The 22,673-nt window shown below is 44.1% G+C and overlaps 1 protein-coding gene across 1 annotated transcript in view; it reads right to left on the minus strand.

The window, feature by feature from the left end:
* Positions 1–14,497, minus strand: part of RPAP1 (RNA polymerase II associated protein 1) — a 41,900-nt gene extending 27,403 nt beyond the window's left edge. Inside the window, 7 exon segments of the mRNA XM_074909563.1 lie at positions 774–980; positions 3,908–4,084; positions 6,070–6,250; positions 7,619–7,711; positions 8,244–8,392; positions 9,346–9,587; positions 14,451–14,497. Of these exon segments, the coding sequence (XP_074765664.1) occupies positions 774–980; positions 3,908–4,084; positions 6,070–6,250; positions 7,619–7,711; positions 8,244–8,392; positions 9,346–9,535 (997 nt within the window). The 5' untranslated portion in view covers positions 9,536–9,587; positions 14,451–14,497.
* Between the last annotated feature and the right edge of the window lie 8,176 nt (positions 14,498–22,673).

Below are 22,673 nucleotides of genomic sequence, written 5' to 3' on the forward strand. Positions count from 1 at the left end.
TCTCTTTTTTCTGCCATGAGAATATATGGGCTGCTCTAGCTGCTGGTGATAAAACAGCTTTCTCCTCACACAGGCATATACTGAGTATTAAAGACTTCTGTCTTAAGAGCTCTGTACAATTCTTCCAAAAAAGCAGAGGAACACTTTACACCTTAATACTTCCCTCCATCCACAGCACAAAGAACTGTATCCTGTGGAAATCACCATGTGGGCTCTGAGATACAAACCACAGAGAAGGGCCATCAGGAGCAGTGTCAAAAGACATACATGCACTGTATGAGCAATTTCCCTGAAGTGAGGCTGTCATCTCCATCCTATCCTGCGAGCAAATCACTGATTTTTACCTACCCAACACCTTCTTGTCCCCAACCAGTCCCAGTTAAAAAGTTATTCATGCAGCAGCTGAATCTCACTACCACACTCCTCCGTTTCCCTGTTCACACAACTGAATAGAAAAGCAGTGATGTCTAGTTTAAAACACATTTTCCCTTCAGAGACCTCAGAGTAAATTTCAAAACTAAAGAAAGACCTGCCACTGAATAGCTCACCTCCATTACACAGTGTATCACCCTTCTACCCATGAAGCCCAGCTAGAAATAACAAGAGATGTTCTTCTCTGAACTCAAAATGTATGTATTTTTTAAATATCATGATAAAATTCCGAGTTTGGTAACTAACAAAATGCCACATCAAGCCAATCTGGATTGATGCAGACACCGTAGGAACCTTACATTTGTGCTCAGAACATTAACAACACACACTTTGTTTCTTACCTGTGATTTCTACCTTCATATTTTCTTCCTTCTTTACAGATTCTTTCAGACCTGACTCCTGCATGGAAAGAGATGATCCTACACCATGCTGAACCACAGGCAGAGATTCCACAAACTCCTCCAGTCTGTTCTGTTCCATTTTTAATTCCTTTTTCTGGCCTTCATTGCCACCACGTCGTGACTTTAAGAAAGCAACTAAACTGGAATCTGCAAGTATTGACAAAGAGACAGACAGAGAAGTGACAGAAAGTCTCAAAATACTTGATAAGCCTGGAGCTCATGTTACTTATGTTTTAGTCTTTTTATTCCCGTTCCAACTGCCCTATTCTTTTGTACCAACTGTCACTCTTTTTCAAACTGAGACACTTAACTGCTTTATGACCTCTTGAGCACATAAGCTGGGTACAACTGACAAGTAAGGCAACACTAAAGAAAGAGCTGATAAATGTCTTTCAAGGTAAAGCAACCACAAAAATTCTAGTTATTCTCCCAGCTTACAAATAAAGAGATAATTGTTTCTTTCCCCCTTACTGCCACTGAAAAGGCACATCCAAACAAGACTATTAATTGTGCAGAGAATTCTACTCTGATTTATGGGAAGAACCCAGGTCTGACAGTTTGCCTGCCCTGCCTGTGGACCGCTCGGTGGCATCAAACTGAGCACTGTGAAAATACCCAGAACAGACACCACAAAAAAATACCTACTCTTTATTGAATTGCACTAGAGCTGCAGTGCATGGTCTAGATACAATGTTAGGAGAAGGATATCTTGTTTGTTCTGAACTGACTCCCCAGCCTGAGAGTCAACTGTGGTCTGACAACATCCAGAAAACAGACATGGCCATTCTCTCCATGCTTTGGAGGAAAACAGGAACATTTGGGAGGCAGGGGTGTTTTGAAGGACAGATAATATTCCTATGGTTCTAAAATGGGAAAATGTCAGATCATCATTTTACTTTCAGATCTGCTACAGATATCTCACATCATTTTTGACGGAGCATACTTTCTCTCTGAATACTGTTCATCTAGAAGATGCTGTTGGGATGCTTATGCCAGAGGTGAACAGTAAGAGACTGTGCACTGTGCCGCTAAAAGGTACAGAGATACTCCAACAATCAGTGTCAGAGATGTATAAAGTAACAGAACATAACACCGACATTGGTTATGTATTATTTGGAGGACAAAGGACAAGCAATTCAGAAATGCTCTGTACATGAGAGAAGTCACTCCAAGAAGGAAATGACTCCCATGTCTCTGAACAGTTCAAAGATGATGCAGAGATCTATCTCACACTTGTGACTGCTGCACACTCTCCTCATGATGCAGTTTAAACCTCCCTTGGCGAAGGAGAGGCATTCAGCCTGGTCTCATTAAAGTACACATTTTTTCCTGAATGCAAGCAGAGCTCTCACTTTCTCACACTTCACCGTACATGGCAAGGAAAAGACTGAATTCATTATTTTAGAGAGTGACAAACAAGTAACTGATTATGTCAGTCTGTCAGAAAGTAGAGCCTACTCCTGCCCAGAGTCTCCATGGACAAAATCAGAACAGTAACAACAATAAGATCCTGAAGACATCGCCCAGCAAGGAACTGTTTACCCATCCTCATACTCCAGACCACGGAGTCTCACCTGCTTCATAACTAAAATTAATTCAGAGACTGGGCAGCATTAAAACACCCACAAATTATTCACATTCCTGAATATGGAGAAAAAGTCTCTTTAATCCACATCTCTGTTCCTGTCCAGTTTCCAAGTTCACCTGTAAGCCAGTAATTTAGGTTAGTTGTTTCATCATGTATAATTCCCTAACCGCAGATATTTTGGGAATGCCAAAATTACTCCATTTCCTTAAGGCCTCAAAGACTGAAAGATCTACAATTTTAGCCCACAGGGCATATAAACAAATACCTAGTTTTAGAAAATAATTCATTGCTCAAAAATACTTAAAATACATCCTATCCTTTTTAAACTCCCTAATTCACTAATATCCCGAAGGTCAGAGTGATGTGAACAAGGAGCAAAGATCACAAGAAGGAAGTGTATAAACAAAATATTTTTCATACACATGCCATGTTTTAAACAGTGAAGTTTAAAACAATTATTTTTTTTTTCCCACCTCAAGTAGTTTGGAGAGCTCAGCTCTCTGAATGACGTACCTAAACACTCTGTCTGCAGTTATTTTGGATGGTTCCTTTGCCACCTTTCCAGTTATGCTGCTTGCAATGAGGTCAAGATCATTAATATGATCTTTAAAGCTAAACCCACAAGAGACTTCTGCATCTAAAATGCCACGCACACCTAAATTTGATCCTAGAGAATCTGAAATTATGAGAATTTCAAAAACACTTATCTGCTCCCTACATCTGTACGTCTGCTCCTCCTGAGCACACAAAACCATTGAAATCAACACCAACAAGTTTTACAGTGCCCAAGATCACACAAATTTTTATCAAACATACCACATCCAGTGTTCTCCCCCATCTTGTCATCAGCTGTCAGTGACAGTCATTCCCAGAGCACCACTGTGGAGAGGGCTCCAGACCAGAGACCAGACCCCTGCCAGAATGCCTGCACTCAACAGCCAGATAATTAAAACAGCTTTTCAGGAAGTTCAAGACTCATTGTAAGTTATTCTGCTCTACCAAGTACAGATTCAAACTGAAAACTCCCACGTGCCCACACACTTCCCCTATCCGGTCTAGCCCAAGTCTTCAGTATTTTGGAGGGGAAGACCAAGGGCTCTCTCTCATCTCAGCACTGCTACAGCCATCCTAAGAATAGCTTTGCTTTATCTCCTTCAGAGAATTACATTTTAGAACCTCAATACCTGTATATGTAATCAGGTATTTGGTGTGCAAAGTAACTGACTGCATGGACCCATATCCCACAGCAAAGGGGAGATGAGACAGACTTAAGCTAAGCCCCCTCTCACTGAGGAATAAGCCCTCGTTAATTCCTTAATTCTTATTCAAGAACTACTGACATGACATGGAAGCTAGATTATCCACATATGCAACGAGCAAGAATCCCAAGCTCCCGTTTTTCATCTGTGAATTTGGTAAGACTTCAGGACACCTACACATTCAGTAAACTTCCATGTCTCTAGAATTCACCCTGGGAAGCACATACCCAGCTGAGCCAGAAGCCTTTCCTGCTCCTGCAGGATCTCTTCCTCAGACATGGACCGCAGCTTCTCCAAGTTCTCTCTATGAATAGCTTGAGCTTCCTGCTCACTCTTTTGGCTTCCAAGACCCTCTCCCGTTATGAGACAAGGCCACTGAGAGGTCAAAATGTCACCAGATTTATCTGAAAGATCCAGCAGAGAACACAGTTAGTGATTTAAGTGCCTATGGCATTATGAACACATATCAATTTTGTCATTACCAGGCTTGCATAATTTAATATTTTTTAACCTTGGTATACAAGTTAAAATAGGGGTAAAGATGTTTAGTTTAGGTTCAAACAAAGCTTCCATCCCATGTCACAACAAAACATCTTTTTCACCTTGTTTCTTTAGGAGTTTGGGGAGGGATGGGGGGGAAAGGAACTTTGTTTCTTTAATGCAAAGCAAAGGTAAACTGGAGCATAATTCACAACTGATGAGTCAGAGCACTCTTCCAAGTTAGTGAACACTATATTCTTTCTCTACACAAGAACACCTGAACCCACATTTGTATGTCAGCTGAACCATGACCTGGTAAATATCTGTTGAGTGAGACAAGAGAATTATTAGGTAAACTGGTTTCCAGAGTGATAGAGGATCCATTCTCAACACAGACATTTTTGCTTCTAACAATGTCCTGTATTCACCTTTAAGGGTTAAACATATTAGAAGTTCCAGCAGGGTGGCATTTTTCCTACCCTAAACAAAGTCAAGTCTCCTTTATCACCTGATCTGAATCCTTTGTAAAGGCTCATTTCATTTAACTCTAGCAACAGGGTAACATGCTCCTTTGGTCGGAGTGAGACCCTCCAGCTGTCCTGTAGCCCACTCACTATACGAGGACCTGACTTAGCAGCTTTATTCCTTATGTTTTGTTCATAAGCTCCATATAGCATAACATCCCTATGACCCTAAGCCAGCCGACCCTGAAAGCATCAAACCCCAGTTCAAACAGCAGCAATGACACTCATTGTAACATCAGTAGGGCTTGATGTCATTTCTCCAGCAGTTGTCTTGCATATTGAGAAGACAGTGACCTGGTAAAAGATTCAATAAGCTTCCCACCATCAGCAACTAAGCCAAGGGCTACCAGGCACAAACATGTTGTTACTACAAAGAAAGGAGAGCTGCCTCTCTTCTCCTTTTGCTTCTAGTGATCCTGCCACAACAATCTTACTGAGGAGGCCAAGCCATTTTCTGATGCCTCTATTGTTCTAGAACATTTTAGAAGCCTTCTACTTCAAGAGGATCACAGCTATGAGGCTGCTCTATCTCCAGTACACATGCACAATCCTAACAGGATATACAGTAAGCACAGTATATTGACCTGGATGATTGATTTGTGCACGCACAGCACAGCACGTCTGGGTGTTCTCTTACCAATTCTCTGACAGAGGTCAGGGCAGACAGAAACCTTAGACAAACAGCGATAACCCTCGAATGCCATCTGGCCTCTAGTTCAACGCGAAAAAGAGGGCATCAGGGAAAAATCCAGACATATGGTGGTCTGAAGCAAAAAGGACTGCCCAAGCCAAAACCAACCAAACAAAAAAGCCTGGAGACACTGGTACCAGTTGAATCGGTTTCATCTTTCTTTGTCACGTTGCTGTCAGACAAGTAACTGCTGGAGGTGGCACTGACTCATCAGCACTGCCTCACAGCATTCCTTATGGAGAAAAGCCACAGTCTCATGGCAGCAGATCTAGTGACAGAAGACTGAGCTTTCAGCTTCTAGGTAGGAGTGAGAACCTGTATCACAGTGGTCTCAAACACCTTCATCAGACACAAGAACCACCCTCTTCCTAAAATTATGGAAATCAACGATGAAACAAGAAAAACTTTACATATAACAGAGAGGAAAAGGAAGATAAGAAGCTTGAAAAATAAATCTATTTGTCCCTGTGTAAAGCAAAAAGGAAATGGGTGAGAAAACTAACCCATTTTTTAGTGTTAATTTGGGTCTCAGACCATTTCAAATCCATGTCACACAAACATTCCAAGTGACCTTGAGATTCCTAAATCGAGGACAACAGTGCTACCCTAATTTAAAACTAAGGTGCACTGATGTTATGGCTACTAAGGCTATGTAAACACGGTAGGCTGGAAAAGCAGAACCTTCTCCACTTACCACCCTCGATGCTGGGGAGAGGTGCCTGTCCCGCTGATCCCTCGGGATCCAGGGCATCCAGAACAGCTGATCTTGTTTGCACGCACTCGGCAGCAGAGGGAGACGTTGCTGCCTTTTCAGCAGCTCTTCTCGCTGCCATCTTTTGTGCAAAGATGCTTTTTCTTCCAGATCCCACCTTCACCTGCAAACAGGGAAGCCATGTGTCACCACTTTCCTCTCAAGACTCCCCCGCACACCTGCCACTAACAAACATATAGATCTGATCCTAAAGACACCCTCAGATCAGACTTTGGGACATGACAGAAAGAAGCTGCTGGCAGCCACCTGCCCTTTTCTGTGCATGTGCTATTCTTTTTTTAACACACAGTTTAATGCTAGGACAGAGAGACAAAAACATTAATGTTTTTGCTACCTAGAGAAGGAAGATGATTAATTATAAGTGAATTCAAGCCAGGCAAGTACACCTAAAATATCACCAAACACAACAGTTCCAGCTTTCCTGCTGTTTGGAAACTCTGCATTAGCTGAATACTTCGCATTTCTGAGGATAAATGGGGCTGTACTGCACTGTGCTCACCACATGCTTGGAACAGGCTTCTTATAAGGTGATTAGAGAGCAGCAGGGTGAAAAGATTTACACAGTAAGAAGTGGGCAAGTGGTGCTAAAATAATCCTGACTAAATTACTGTGCTGCTTGCCTAGGCAATAGAAGGGCATGGCTCTGAACAGCCTTGAACAGGACGCACAGAAAATTCAAAACAGACTAAGAAAAAAAAAAAAATAAAAATCAAACTCTTGCATGTCCCCAGTCCAGAGAAGGAGCTTAAAAGGCAATCTGAACATTTGGTAGCTGCTTTGTGCACTCCTGCATCAGGTAAACAGAACTGGTAGTTTAAAATATATCACTCTTTCCTTTCAAAAAAGCTGTCCTTCCAAATAAGCTACCTCTTCAAAAGCGACCACAGCTATCAATCACATACCAATTCCCAGCATCAGACTCCCACTCAGCTAGTAGCTCTTGCTACTACAGCAACGACTGATGATAGCAGCCATGGCTTCCAGTTTTCAGGCTCAGAAAAAAATTATGTCAAAATCCAAAAAACTGCAAACGATAATCTGTGCAATCATACTCAAATGTCATGCCAGGAGAAATCAGGTGCAACTTCAGTAAGTACGGAGTTAATCAAGCCTGGTGGACAAAGTAACAGAGGTTGTTCCTCAAAAAAACAAGCAGGACAGGATCAATTCTATTACAGTAGCACAGATATGATCCACCTCACTAAAGTTAGCTGAAGGGGATTGTCTTTTTCCTAAACTAAAAGGATTCCAGTATTATTTAACTGCAGGGTAGGGAGTGCCTACCCAACGGCAGCTTGGCAGGACTCTCCTATACTAAGGTGGCAATGCCAGGGATATGTCAATCTAGCACAATCTCCAGCATGCCAAGTCACTTATTTTGAGCTCTACCACCCACCAAACATTAGGCTTTGTTGTGGGGAAGTTTTAATCATTCATGAAGGTGGCCTAGAACAGGTGCTTCCAATCTTACCTCACTTTTTATCTCAGAGCGGTGAAACGTCTTTGGAAATGGGTCTCCTGTGGGCACTGGTATAGTCACTGCTACTGCGCTCGTGTCTCGTTCCTGCAGCAAAAAATTCAAATCCTCTAGAAACCATCACAACAGCCAGACATGTTTATATCACTTAGTTAAGAGTGGACTCAAAATCTTTCTGCTCCACAGCTCACAAGGTTTCTGCTACGTCGCCATCAGGATCAGAATACCTTGTGCCTATTTAGAGACAAAGTGAGGCTATTTTCCAAAAGGCTGGGCTGCCAAACTCCACACACCTCTCGAAGGATCAGATAAAGGAAAATCTGGGCCAGTGCAGAACAATGAGTACATCCTCCTTAGAGAGAAAACTCACCCAAATACAGACTAGAACACATGCCTGCATGCAAGCAGCATGACCTGCAGGTAATCTGGACTGAAGAGTAGATTCAAACCCATATTTAACTGACAACAAAAACATACCCAAAGAGTTTTTTCTTTCAAGGTGCTCCGGGACGCTGCTCTACAGTACTACAAGCAGCAATAGCATCCTTCATCCCTGTCCACTGCTTAGTTCAAAGCATTCAAAAAAAGCACTAGACCATTGCATAAAAACCAGACATACAATAATTTTGCTGAAGACTGCTGTAATGTGTTGATCATGTCTCTCCAGTCTTTCCTCTGCATCTTCATCTTCAAAGTGGACAGAGGCACTTTTGATCTTGGACTTTTTTGGAGGAGCTGGAGTTAGAGCTGGGAGAATATCAGGAAAATCTGGGGAGAAGAAAAAAAAAAAAGCAGTCAAGTTACTCATACATAACCAGCATGCAATATGTACCAGACCAAGGCTCCCTAATAGCACCTATTATTGCTCTCATGAGAGGCAAAGAAGATGAGGAAGCAATAAGACAATTAAGGGTCCTCTGTCTCCGACTTGCACTGGGTAGTAGAGAGAAACATGCTCAAGAATTTTATTATTTATGTATTAGCACCAAGGTCTTTTCAAAGACCTGCATAAGCAGGAAAGGGTACTGAGGCCTGACTGCAGGTACTAAGGGAAGAAGCAAGGCTGTACAGAAACAAATAGTGCCCTTGCAGGTTGTGTCCTGGCACAGAAAAGCACATTTCCACTGCTAGCTCTAACAGCAAGTGATTTGTACGATCATGAGAAAGTCAAGGCCTCCTTGTCACTATCTATAAACTGTGATCATATTTCCTTACCTGGAACGAAGCACGGCAAGATTTAAGAAAGCACCTTGAGCTTCTGAGACTATTAAGCACATGACAGAAGTGTTACAGTTACTCCTGATGTAGGAAAACAAAACTGCAGGAAGGAGGCTTATCAAACCAGATCTGCTGGCTGAAAACTGGAGCTGTTAGCAGAGCTAAATCTCAAAGACATTGAGAACAGGGTCTAGATAGATGGCAAAATAAGCAGCCAGCGTCCAATGGGTACAAATCACAGAAAACACCTCCTGCATTGAGGCTGCCAAGGTACCACAGACTGCTGATAAATGTAGACAAAGGTAATGTGTTGGAAAAGGTGGTTCTGTTGGTAACATTGGACAAGTGCATTTTCCAACAAGAATAAACAATGCTGCAAGGAGGACACACATGCAGTGCAAAAGCAGTCCTGGATTGAGAGGGAGGTGAAGAGGCAAGCACTGAGGAACACTGAAAGGGACAGAGAATCCTAGTAATTCAAAGAAGTGCACAAGGGAAATTACCATCCAACATGACTACATCCTTGCTGTCTTGTAGCCGGGGTCTCTCAGCATCTGCGCTCCCTTCCTCCCCCTTTCTCTTGTCGGCTTTCTTCACAATCTTCACTGCAGGTGAAGCTCTGGCTGCCAGGAACTGGTTTTGAAAGTGCAGCAGGTCTGCCTCAGACTCCCCAGGCTTTGGTCTCGATAACATCCTGCCTTCCTGCTCTTGCAGCCCAGCCCTGTGCGCTGTTCAGTGAAACCTACTGTAAGACATGGGAAGCTGGTTACAGAACTGGATTTCCTGGGCATAAGATGGGGATAGCAAGGGAAAAACTATTCATTTTTCTCCCACTCTGCTCTTCCTGTACGTACTGAAGCCACCCTACTTCAGGATCACCCCAGGATATGAGTTGTACCAGAGTCCCAGACAAACAGTTTACCTTGTTCTTCATTGATGAACAACATGCTACTAGACAAGTCAACACCTGGTCTACCAGCCAGCTGGGAGCAGAATGGCATCCATCCAGCAAAGAGCCAGCCAGCAAGTGCATCACTGCCAGAACGCCAACAACACAGCCTTGGATTTGCAAAGCCACAGAAGCACCTGGTCCCAGACAACAGATTTCACTTACTCCATTATCAACTCCAAGAACGTCAAAGGCACAGTATCATGCAAACCTCCCTCCTCCAGCATAGGGTCTTCTCAGGATCCTAGCATTAGCATCCCCTGTCAGGACACAGAAGCTTGAGTGCCTTGTCCAGATCTACACGGACATTCTCACCGACTCTGCTTGCTCTCCTCCTCACTCAAATCTCCCAAGTGAAAAATCTTTTTCTTCCTTATCTAGTGCTCCTGCTTTAGTTCTCTCTCTCTCTTTCACTGACCTCTTATTGGCAGAAGTTATGCTGCTTGCAAGCATTTTCATTCACTACCCAGACCAGTTTTGGGTTGAAAGCCAAGGGTGTCATTTATAAAGACTTTCACCCCTGTGCATATGAGAACTTATTAGGAAGACAACTATGCCGCCTCCCATCTACTGGGCATGAAAATATTTGTGAGTATCACTCCCCACTTCTTATTCCCAGAACCTGGGACCATCAATCCATTTCTCACAGGCAGCGAGTAAAGTGTTTGCAAATACATTTTAAACTAATTGAATCACTGATCAGCACTAATGCTACAGACTTGACACCCTCCCACACTTGGTATGTTGAAATATTTCGTATGTATTTGATCTTTTCTACTTTTAAAAGCCCATCAGGACTCAATGATGATTTATTGTGAAGTTGGAAAGGCAAGTGTATACAGATTTTTAAAACTACAACTATCTGTCATATGGATAGGCTGTACACATGAAAAAATGCAAAGCTTGGAAGTGAATCTCTACCTTAATCTCAGACCAAAACAAAGTTCAAACATCATGCAGGCACAGCAACTGCCCTGAAGCCAATGTTTTGTCTTATGCTATTATCATACTTCATTGTAAAATATGTGGGGAGATACCTTGTGGGAAGGCTGCTAACAGACACAAGAATTACTTCATGCAGTATTTATCACCTACACTTGGAATTTTTATACTATTGTCAGGGATCTCATTCTTGACAAACGTTGGTTAGATGTGATGCTGCTGGTTCCAACAACACAAAAAAGACAAAGAGGTCCAGAGAGTTTTACACTTGGTTGTTGGTTTGTTGTTGGTTTTTGTTTTTTTTTTTAAATCAAGGCCTTAGTGTAAAACCCTGTAAGACTCACTGAAATTCTTTTTCCTGCTCTCATTTTGAGCCAAAGCTGGACTACAACCATTCAGACCTAATAGTTTTGTGTACCAAAACAAAGTGAATTTTCAGAGGCTTCAAGGTTTCCAGGGACTCCATTCACTTCAGCACTTCACAAACAAGGAACTAGATCTCTTCATCCAATGCCAACATCACGAGTTAGTCGCTCAATTTCAGACATCTCCAAACACTGACCTTAATGAAAGCTGGCAGCTCAAGAGTTCCAGAACAACAACTTCCATTTACACCAAGCCTACATATGGCAGAAGCAGCAGCAAAGGGAATTTCCCTGTTCCCTCTTAACAATAAAACCCTCCCCCAGGACACAAGGAAAATGCCTGACTTCTCTACCAACGCTGTCAAGGACCTCTGTAGAGCACCGCCACTAGCAAAGGCTACTTCAGGGCAGGAAGGGAAGGGAGCGCCCTGCTACAGTGCCTTGTACTGTCTGAGAAGGACTTAACACAAAACCACCTGGGATGTCATTGCAATTCTGACTGATGCTGAGAATGCAGAAACATTCCCTTTCAGCCCAGTTCCCTTGCAACTGCACAGCAAAAATTGCAACTTCTGCAGACACCTCCTTTTTTTGTGCACTCCTAGTGTAAGCACACACCTACTTGCTGTTTATTTATGGAGCTTTCTGCCACAACAGGGGCTCCAACAGTCATACTTCAGTTGATAGGTCCCTCTTTGATATGGATAAGTAGCACCACAAGCACCAGAAGCCAAGTGTTTCAAGCTCTACCATCACAGGCTTCAAAGCCCAAATGAGGGTGATGGTAGGATTAACAGACACAAACCACACAGTTATAAGGAAATTATGCTGCTAATCTTGCTGCAATAAGCCTCTTCCACACAGGGCTGTACATACACTTGTCCAAGTCTCTACGTATTAAAGAAGTTAATTGAAAAATATAGCAGACCTTGAAACTGCCTTCATTTGTCTGAGGAACAACTGTCAGGCACAAGAAGTCAACTATGCAGCCATAGTCTGCAGAGGTTAGATGTTGTTCCAGGAACCATTTCCTCAAAGTCACTCCTCCATATGGTTATAGACACAACCCAAACATAAGGAGTTACAAGACAGTAATATAGAGGCGGGCATCAGTTTGGTGCAAAAATAGATAATAACTTTAAATGTGTTCTTTCCATGTTTTAACTGGGTTTACAAATTTAATACAACCAAGGCCTCTGACTTGGTCCTTCTACAGTCCAACAAACTAAAAATTGCTTAAATACATATGGGACTTGTAAACAGACAGAACATAGTGAAAATAATTTGATTTCTAACGGTACCTTTTTCCATGCTCCCTGGAAGCCATGTAAGCACAATAGCAACACTTACCCGGCTATCATAAGGAGCAATGCTTATCCACCAGAGCTCAGAAAACACACAAGAAAAATAACACACTACTGATGATCAGCAGTAACCTCAGCATCCTGTGGTCTGGTTATCTCCAAACTTGAAGCTGGCTACTTAAAAGCTAACCACACACAAACTGCCTAGAGGGACCACCGTTTAGCCACCATACGCAACCTGCTGAGGATATTGTCCTAGGAATGCACATAAGGCATCAGAAATACTGTCAGAGGACCATGAGGAACTATAAACACCAGAACATAGTATTATGCAAATACACTAACATCTGCTGATACTGTCTGCACTAAAAGTCTCAACAAATAGTTTTCTGTCACACTCTGGACTTTCCATCGATACTGTTTGAAAAGCCTGTCAGCGGTCTACATCGGACTGAAAAAAGGCACAAAAGCATAGAAGGCAATAAAGCCACAGACTGTTTCAAATGCCAAGATATGCCTTTGGATCAACCAACTTCAGCTTAAATATAAGACTGAGAAGGAAGGCCAGTTAGGACAGTAAGGGACACTAATCACCAATTAGTGCAGCACCAGTGTATCACAGAGAATGGCATTTACTTCACAGAGAAACTGAGGTCTGTAATGCTTTTCCACTGCTTTCCAGAAGCAGCACTTAAGCTTCCCAGGTATATTACCAATCTCTGTCACTAACCCTAAGCAGACATAAACCAACATAAGAATCAGGCACTGCATTTGTTTGAGCAGAGTAACCACTCCATGCCTGTCTAAGGCTTTTACAGGTGCCACCAGGCTACAAAAAACTGTACTTACATCATATAATCTAATACCATCATGACTTTTATTTTATTCTAGCTCACCTGCATCTACAATGCATTTTTCTTCCACAGCAGCACAGTCCTACAGCCCAAGGGAGACACTTGTACCACAACAGCCATAAACTAGACACAGTTAAAAAAGGTAGCAAGTACATGTAAAAGCAAAGAATCATCTCTGACTCCTACTGATGTCTGAACCCTGTCTTGTTTTTTTCCCCATCCTTTGCATTCTTTTGCTAAAGTTATCGCAGTTAGGTCAAAGAAGAATAGAAAGTCCTGCTGTCACAATCAGTGCCTCAAATTAATGTATTTCTTCAGACCTTGTTGGTTGAGGTAAGGAATTAAAAGGAGAATCAGAGTCACATCCTGGCCTCCTCTCTGGGACAGCTCAGCAGTCAATAGAAAGGTGTAATTTCTCCACTCTAGATTAGCAGTCAATTAAAGCCTCACTCAGGATTCCCGGCTACTTTGCAGAATGGTGATGTGCATGCTCTGCTCTGTCACAAAAACACTTCTGCACACAATACGGTAATGACCCTCAGTCTAAAACACGTGGTTTTGACAAGACAGGCAGCAACTTTTATCTGCTACAATGAAGGCAGATACCCGTAAAGACCCTCCTCCCAGAAGGAAAACCCCAGTCAAGAGCTGCAAGAAATCTCAGAGAGGCTCCACGTCTCACATAAGACTGTTACTTTGCCTGTCAGGCACATACCACGAGCAGGCATACAGCACGTTGCCTCCAGAAACGCTGCTGTCCCCAGCCTGCCTGAAGAATCTCTGCAATAGAGAGGCACCCGCATGGCACAAAATAAAATTAAAAGCAACAAGCCGCTATTAACAAACTAAAGAGCTGGCGCGTCCCGTCGCTCTCACCGCGTTCACAGCCCTCACGGGCTTTCCCTAAACGAGTCTGAATTGAAGACGCAGACGCAGGCTAGGCCCGGAGGCCTGGCGAGGAGCTGCTCGGGGCAGAGACCCCGAGAAACAAGGCCCCGCAGCACAGAGCGCCCGGGGGGCACGGCCGGCGCCGCGCTCCTCTCCACGCTATAGCAAAGGCGAAGCAATGGGGCCCCACCGGCTGCTCTAAGTGAGGTGAGGCCCGGCCCGGCCTGCCCCCGCCGCCGCTCCGGGGAGCCCCACACCCCCGGGGGGGGAAGGCCCCGCCGCCCCCACAGCTCGGCCGCCACTCACCGGCGCTCGGCCCGCGCCGTTCACCGCCAGCACTTCCGCTCTGCCCCGCGGCGGCTACTTCCGCCCGGTCAGACGTCACTTCCGCCCGCGCTCGCCGCCACCTCGCCGCCGGCGGGGGCGGGGCGGCGCCATTTTCCCTCCCCTTGGGGCTCTCACCCGCGGTCTGGCGGGGGTTTCCCCGCGGGGGGGGGGGGGGGGGTGCTGGCTCCCCCGCTGCCGGCGGCTTGGTGCACGTGAAAGAAAGTCCCGCCGCTGAACCACCTCTCCAAGATCGCTCTTGGCTTGTGCAGCCCAAGGGCAGGTTCTCCCAGGCTGGGTCTAAATACAGGGCACCTGCATCCAGTAGCGTGTCTGCACATACAGAAATACCTCTATGTAAGTGTAGGGTCTGTGCCTTTTCGTTATTAGAGGGTGTTGATGTGCCTGAAATGAGGTACTAAAGGAGAGTAGAAACGTAAAGCTATATAAACATGGCTGTAATTTATTATTCATGTCTGATTATTCATTTATTACATATGCCAAGCGTTATTAAAAACTACTGGAGAGCTGTCAGAACTTGCAAAAGCACTGATTTTAATATTGGTCATCAGTTTTAGTGCTCGGTTGCCTTTCAGTGCTTTTACCTGGGAGATGACTTCTGTGAGCATGAGAACAGGCCTGAATGCTCCTCAGGGCTTAGACTGGACCAAGTGGGCCCACTGGGAAGGACTCACTGTAAGTGCCCTAGTGCTGTAAGAAATGCAGCACTTTCTAGTCTAGTAGATCTCACTGGGTTATTTTATCCTTTCAGAAAGCTGTGATACTACAGCAAAATTACATCCAGAAACAAGATTTATCTATTATGAGCACTGAGAGCACTTAAATCTGTAGAAATGAACATAAATCTTCATCCTGTCAGCAGACAGTCAGTCTTAACCATGGTGTCAGGGAACTAGGGCTGTGATGAACTCACACAAAATTGAAATTCTCAGTGAAAATGCTGCACAGAAAGCACCTCCCTCAGCTGTGTGTCTTCTGATGAGCAACTGTTCATGAGATGGTAAAGTTCACAACTGCACTACTTTAGGTCTTTGAGCACTTCTTGAAGTAGTAACCACCAAAATCACTTGAAGATGCCCCATGAGACCAGCTGACTAGACAAGAGTGTCTGCTATTCTAGCCTTATGAGGGGACATTTTTCTGCCTCCTGATTCTGCCACAGGTGTTTCAGCAGTTACTACTGTTACATCTGGTGCTTATAGGTGTGCCCAGCAGGAGGAATAAATAGAGCTGTTCTTAATTACATTTGGAGATTCTCAAAAGGGAGCCTCAGGAGTGTTTGGAGCGCTTCTCTAATGCTGCCCTGCCAAACTGTAGTTCATCAGCTGGTGGAGCTCTGCTTTGCACTCCCTAAAGGAACTGGAATCAAATTAAAAGTCAAACCTAGTTTAGGAATAGCAGTGACTGCTGAGAAACATGATGTCCAATTCTCCATTTCACTGAAATCTATGGTTACCCTGCTACCACGATCCGCACCTTAATTTTGTCATTCCAAGTTTCTGCTGGTTTGGGATGCAAGAAACACTTTGAAATAATAGTTCAAGATTCTCGCAGTTAAGCCTCAAGAGCAGCAGTTTCTACTCCTTTCTCTGTGGAACTGCCCGACATTGCTGGTGGCTCCGGGACTCTGTTGCTACCCCAGGCCTGGCTGACCAACGTGGGAAGTTGAATGTTCCCTTTCATGCCTTGCTGGCTTTTGTGTATCGTTGCTTGTGGGTTGGTGAAGGTCATGTAGGGCTGCTCCAAAATCTATTGAAATCAATGGGTTGTGCCTCTGCTTTAGGCAAAAGGTGGAACTAAAATCTTAAGTTTTTGCACCGTTTATCTTCAGACCAGACAAGAGAGCACCACTGATCTTACAAAAGGGTTTGGCAGATGCACTAGTGCGAGCAGAAGACCTCTCACACTTCGAGGCTTTGCTGGTGCTGAATTTAGGAATGATTTTCCATGGACCCTGATGAAGACATTTCAGTTTTCTTACCTGTTTGTGCTGGAAAGTGTTTGGGTTAAGTGGTAGGACTGTTTAGGCTGTCTGACAGCTGCTTATGAAATTGAGCTATTCTGACTCCAGGGAATTTAATAACTAGTTGTAAGGTCACTTTGGCTTTACTAATGTTGTTAGTATGCAAGTTATGTAAATGAATGACTATATTAATCTAGTGAAAACAGACACCCTAAAGGTGTTACAGGATATTTGACTATATGTGTCTTTAACTGAGTCGATTCAGTAAACTAGATGGCCTGAGTCATGAAAGGGCCTGAGTTATGGTTCTTCAGGGTGTTCCACCCGTCATGTTTTCCTCTTAAACTCAGGAGAGGTGCCTATGGAGACATAACTAACTGCTAGCTGAATTTTGCTTTGTTTGAGTAGTCCTTTGATTCTAATCATTAAAAACGTTAATTTTGTCTCTTTCTTTCTGCTGAAGTAAGCTTGTACCTTTCTGTCATAGTTCCCATGTGAATGGTTAGCACTGAACTTTGCAAAAAACTAACGTGTTATTTGAGTTTTATCTAATCTGAAACTAATCTGAGGCTCAAGCAGGCAGAACTGGTCAATACCCACAGACAGTAATCCTATCCTGAGTGCGGGGTGGCATTCAAGTCTGACAGCCATAAGCATTTTTCCTCCCTGGTTTTTCTCATGCTGGCTGCACAGGTTCTGCAGCCACACACAGTGTCTCTTAGCATGCATGTGAAGTGGGCAAATAATCTTTTTTGTCAGAAAGATATAAAAATATACTCAGAATATATTCAATTTTAATTACTGCAAGACAGGAATGCTCCCCATCAAAACTGCCGGAGTTTTATGTATCCTCATTCCGTTAATTATTTACCTTCAGTTTTAATAATACAGTTAAGAGCACTATATATAGCTTATACTCTATCAATAAATCATGCTTGTACGTCTTCTTATTTATCTTATAAATAATAAGTACCAACACACTTGTGTGGATCTGCTAAACTATTCTAGCAAAGAAATTCCCACTAGAGCATTTCTAAGAGTCTTTGGAGGTGAACTCAAATATTCCTCACTTAAGGAGAGCAATTTTATCAGATTTGAAAAGGTAGTCAGTCTTCTCACAAGCCCCGACATTCTCCCTCATCCCCTTCTTCTGGCTTGCCACAAGCAAACAGTTTCACATGACTTTCTGGAGGGTGGTTTTGGTCTTCCAAAGCAGAGAGGAGCATGAGAGCATACAGCCCCATTCTTTCTCACTGGATTATAACAGGGAAGGGATCAGAATGACAAAGACAATATGGTAGTGGCCTTGGTGGGATTAGAGAGGGTAAATCTCTAAATGCAAAAGTATTATCTGTGTTGCAGAGATGATAAATATTAGGATAAGTTGTCTAAGAAGCAGGTGACCCACAAGACAGATAATCTGGTGGTTTATTGCCAGAAGACAGAAGCTGAAGTAGAGAACAGAGTAGCTGGAGAGGAGCGTGGTGGGCAGCACGCATGTCTGCTTGGGAATGGGGAACAGATGATTATAAGGGAATGGTCCAAAATACAAGTCCCTACTTGTGTTTCCTTGTAAAAAAAAGAGTTGAGTCTGGGGGACAAAATGTTCAGTAGTAAGTTGTCACCTGTGGTAGAGGTTCACCCCTGCAAGGGACTAAGCATTGAACTCGGAAGGAATGGCAATATATCACGCCTCAAAGGACGGGTTGCACTGCACATCAGCACCAATGTCTGCAGGAATCCATCTGGAAGAGTGAGAGCCCTGAGCCCACAGAGCAGGGTCTGACACAGAGTGGTGTCACACACTGGTAGTAAAAATCCTCCACACGTTCCTACAGAAATGTGCACACGCGAGAGCCAAACTGGATTGTGACCAATCAAGGGTGGCTTTCTTGCTGGTAGGAGAACATGATAGATGAGCAGAAGTGGGGTGTGTGTCCAAATATCCTCAGAGATCCACCCACAGAGCCTTGAGTGGCTTTTTCTGCCACTCTGTTCTACTTTTGGGGTGGAACCTTGGGACTCTGTGGCAGTAACACGTCACTGAGAAAAGGCTGCTGGGCATCCCTGGGTCTAAGTGAAGCAGGGATATTTTAAATCAAACCTCTCCTTGCTCACCAACAAAAAGCACACACCCATGCTCCATGTGAATTGATTTAACCATGTAAGTGAGGGGGAAGGGTTGTGTATTTTAAAAGCCCAAAACAGCAGAGTATTTACTCATCTCTAGCAATGCATCTGCCAAACATTATGTTGGCTTTTGACAGTTAGCATGGGATTTCCTCTTTGTTGTTTGTTTTATCAATTGTTTCTATAGAAATGCCATTTTTATCAGGCTAAATGGAAATATCCTGAAATAACACACATCTTCAGCAAATAAAGATATTTCTTGCTCCGTCTATATAACATATCACACTGAGTTTTCCTCTCCTCGTTACAACATCAAAATAAAACCCAGCTAAAAGCAAGCTGCCATACAGCTGAGACTCCAGGGAACAGACTGCTGTGGAAATTAGAAAGGGCAGCCAAGCAAATGTTTTTCTCAAGTCAGGTCACTCAAACACTGCCTCTGAAGAGAATTGCAGGTGAAAATCAGTGTTTGCACAGATGGTGGATGCACCGGCATTGACAGTCACCGCTTCACAGAAGGCTTAAATGAAAATGGTCTCTGAGCTGACCCTGCCTGACAGTGCCCTCTGCCCTTGCTATCACTGAGGAAAGCAACATTTCTGAAATTCAGCTTCTCCAGTCTAAGGACGGTGTCTCTCATGGCTGCTGCTGCTGCGAGATCTGTCTGCCAAAATCTGAGTGACATGGATGCATTCAAGTCTGCTGTCATAGATCTTAAAGGAAGCCTGTCAAAGTGCCCAAGCCTGATGTTTCACACAATTTAAGACAGTTTAAAGCACTGGATATGCTCAGATTATTATTCTCCATGGCAAATCTCCTGAAGAACTGGCTGGTTTGTTGGCAATTCAGGATTTGTTCCTTTCTTCTCTGGAGATTATTTACTGTGGTATCATGGGGAAAACCTTATACTTCTGCACCTGAATAGGATGGGGGTGATGCATACATGCTTTATCCAAATACCGCCTGTACTAGACAGAATATATATTGAAAGAAGCACCGTGGGAAGCTCACCTCTCCCGGGCCCCAACTCTTGAACCCTGGGAACAGAAGGCATGGCCTCTGCAGTGCCCTTGTTTTAGGGAGCTCAGAGTTGAGTGTAGGTCTAGCTCGTGCTGCCAGTGGACCCAAGCCTGAAGTACTTAACTCTAAATAGCTGTGCTAATGCTGCTAAATCTGCCAGGAATTTTTAACAGTGATGATCGTGATGTCCTGATGATTTAAGTGGTCTGGCAGAACTAACTACAGTCACACAGAGTTGGGTTTTTGCCTTCATCTTTGGAAACATAAAGAGCTCTGGTGGGTAGCTGTGCCTCGTCTTCATGAGTACTTGCCCATGGAGTCTTATGGGGCCAGAGATGGTTTCCCATCTCCTTGGGAGTGACATGAAAAGCTGTGGGTTCCTAGAGGAGTGTGCTGGCAGTGTGGGTTCCTGCTTTTCAAGTAGCAACACACACTGCTTCACCCAACTTCCTGGGCAGGGAGAGACAAGCATCCTGATGAGAAACAACTGCCTAAAAGGACAGCCTAGCAAGGTGGAAGAGACACCTGGAAGAGAGGTATTCTAAGGAAACAACCAGAACTGCATTGTTATCACATGTGGTATCTAATACCTAGATGCGGCACTGGTACATACTGCAGAGTCACTTCTGAACTCTGTTGCCACCTCATACACAGAGGAAATGGCTCCACCAGTCTTCTGCAGTGTAGGAACTTGCACCCTGCTTTTTCCAGAGGCTCACTGCTTGTGAAGCTTGGTGCATGCCTGACATGGAAACAGGACTGTTTCCTTGCTGGTGGTACTTGGTGGTGGAAGTGAAATCATCAGAAAGCTTCAGCTGGGCACACCAGGCTGATGTGAAAGCACCTTTCTAGAGTACTCTCTTATGCTCATTATTTGCCTGACAACAAGTTCTCTTCAGTGTTGTTTTTTTTAATTTTACTTTCAGAGGTGTTTATAGCTACTGTGATGTCTCATGACAGTTGCCTACGTCAGGGGCAAAGAAGTTGAGGGTCACCAGAGGAAAGCTCACAGGCAAAGCCTCCTCCTGTTAGTGGCAAGCAGTACGTCTAGCAACACCTACACTTAAAAGCCCTTTTCTTCAGTAGCACAGTTACAGGAGAAACAGCAGAGATCACTCCAGTGCTTGCTCAATGTCACCGAGTGGGAGCACTGATTGCTTAGATGCGTGTGAGCACCTTTTCATTTTGGTTTGTCACTGAGGGCCATGCATTTTAAAAGTCTGTTTGGCACTGGACAACAGCCCTGAGTGCTGGCAGGCTGCCTTCGAGAGACATAACAGCAGCAGCAACTGCCCAGCTTTCTTCCCATGAGAAAATGTTGGGAACTCTCCAAATTATCGACTTGGCTCTAGAATGGCACTGCCCAGATGGCTGTTCTGCATCACAAGTCATGAGCCGTGGAGGTCAATGGATAGATTTGAGCTTCTGAGTTTAACTTGGGAAAGCAGTTGGCCAAGCCCCATGATAGTTAGGTATTTCCCACTACGGATCAGAAGCGTTTGCTCTTCTTCCAGCCATACACACTGTATTTTGGTGCTGGGAGCCGCTGGTGATTTGCCTAGCCTAGGACTGCTCCTCTGGTCAGCCACTGTGTCTAAGGACCTCTTTCCTATTGAAGATAACAAAATGTTGTGAACAGATTCTTCTGTTGCTACACCCTTTGATTTACAAAGCCCCTCAGTGCTGAGAAGAGAGAATCTGGGGGCTCAAACTCCTCATCATTGTCCATAGCACCCCATTAAAATCGGCATGCCTTTGCAATACTTGTAAGAAGACTTTAGGCCTCATTTGCTGCAAAGCAGTTTCTGGACAGAACCTGGCTAGAGTTAAGCTGAGCTACCAAGTCCCACTGAAAAGCAGGGTACATCAGCTCAGGCTTAGAACATGAGCAGCAGCAGCAGCCTCAGAGGATGCTGGTGGACTATTGTAGGCATGACCTTTTGCTGCTGCCTGTCTCTCAGAGCATCTGTCCAGTTTTATGCAGGTATGTTCAGCGTACATGGAATAGGAGATGTCAGCACCTGCAGAAAACAAAACCCCTGTGCACAGAGAAGGGCAGAGGCAGCTCTTTGCCCCTCATGCTGCCTGTGGCTCTTCATGTCCTACATGGGGCCAAGAGGACAGTATCTGTTCTGTCTCTGTCACTGGAGGTTGGAGATGTTCTCCCTCACCAGCAGCCTCAAAAAGAAAGAGCAACAGTTTGAAGAAGCAGAAAAGAGAGGTTGGATTCTGCTCCAATACAGTTAGCAGAGGAATAACCTTTGCTTATTCCTGAGTGCTTCTTGGGAATGACTCAAGATTGTACTGTAAGGGGAGATGAAGCTCTTGGTGAGCTATAGGGACGGAACTAGGAAAGGTTTCTCAGGACTGAAAGATTGAAAAAGCTGGGAAATAAGTTTCAGGGGGTGGTGATTTTCAGGTATTGGAAATAGCACATCAGAAGGAGCAAGATAAGGGAAAGACAGAAATAGGAGACAGGTGGCAAATTTGAAAGGCACAAGGCAGAGGAATGGATGAGAAGGGAGAACATTTCATTCTGAAAGGAAAGAGCAAATGTCAGTGCAAATTCTGGCATATCTGTGCAACATGGCAATAACATTACTAAGCCTAGAGCCTGAGAATAGGCATCACTGCCACCAAAAAAGAGATGGTAGGGGGCAGGGCAGGAACGTCTAGGAGAATGGGAGGGAGACAGTATGGAAGCAAAAAGCCTGAAGTGTAGAGATAAGTTGAAAAATAAAGAGAGGACAATGAGTAGAGCCAGGAGATGACAATGGCAGGAGATGACAAGGAATGAGGAGCACTTTACCCCTTTAGAGATGGTCCTTATCTTGGGACTCATGTCTGTGTGGGTCCAGCCATGTCGTGCTGCTGCTTGGAAAGGTATCACACAACAGGCTGGTGGTCCATCCCACTGTGGTCCCTGGAGTTACGACCATCAAGCTGAGTGTCAAAATGCCCTTCAAAATGAGGCATCCTTTGTCAGCACCAACATATTTAAGCATGCAAAGACTTTACAACCTAAGAGGCAATACTGCCTTTGTCCTCTTTTCCTCCAAGAAGGCAGCAAA

Source organism: Athene noctua, chromosome 6, assembly GCF_965140245.1.
Source record: "Athene noctua chromosome 6, bAthNoc1.hap1.1, whole genome shotgun sequence".
NCBI classification, from domain to species: Eukaryota; Metazoa; Chordata; class Aves; order Strigiformes; family Strigidae; genus Athene; species Athene noctua.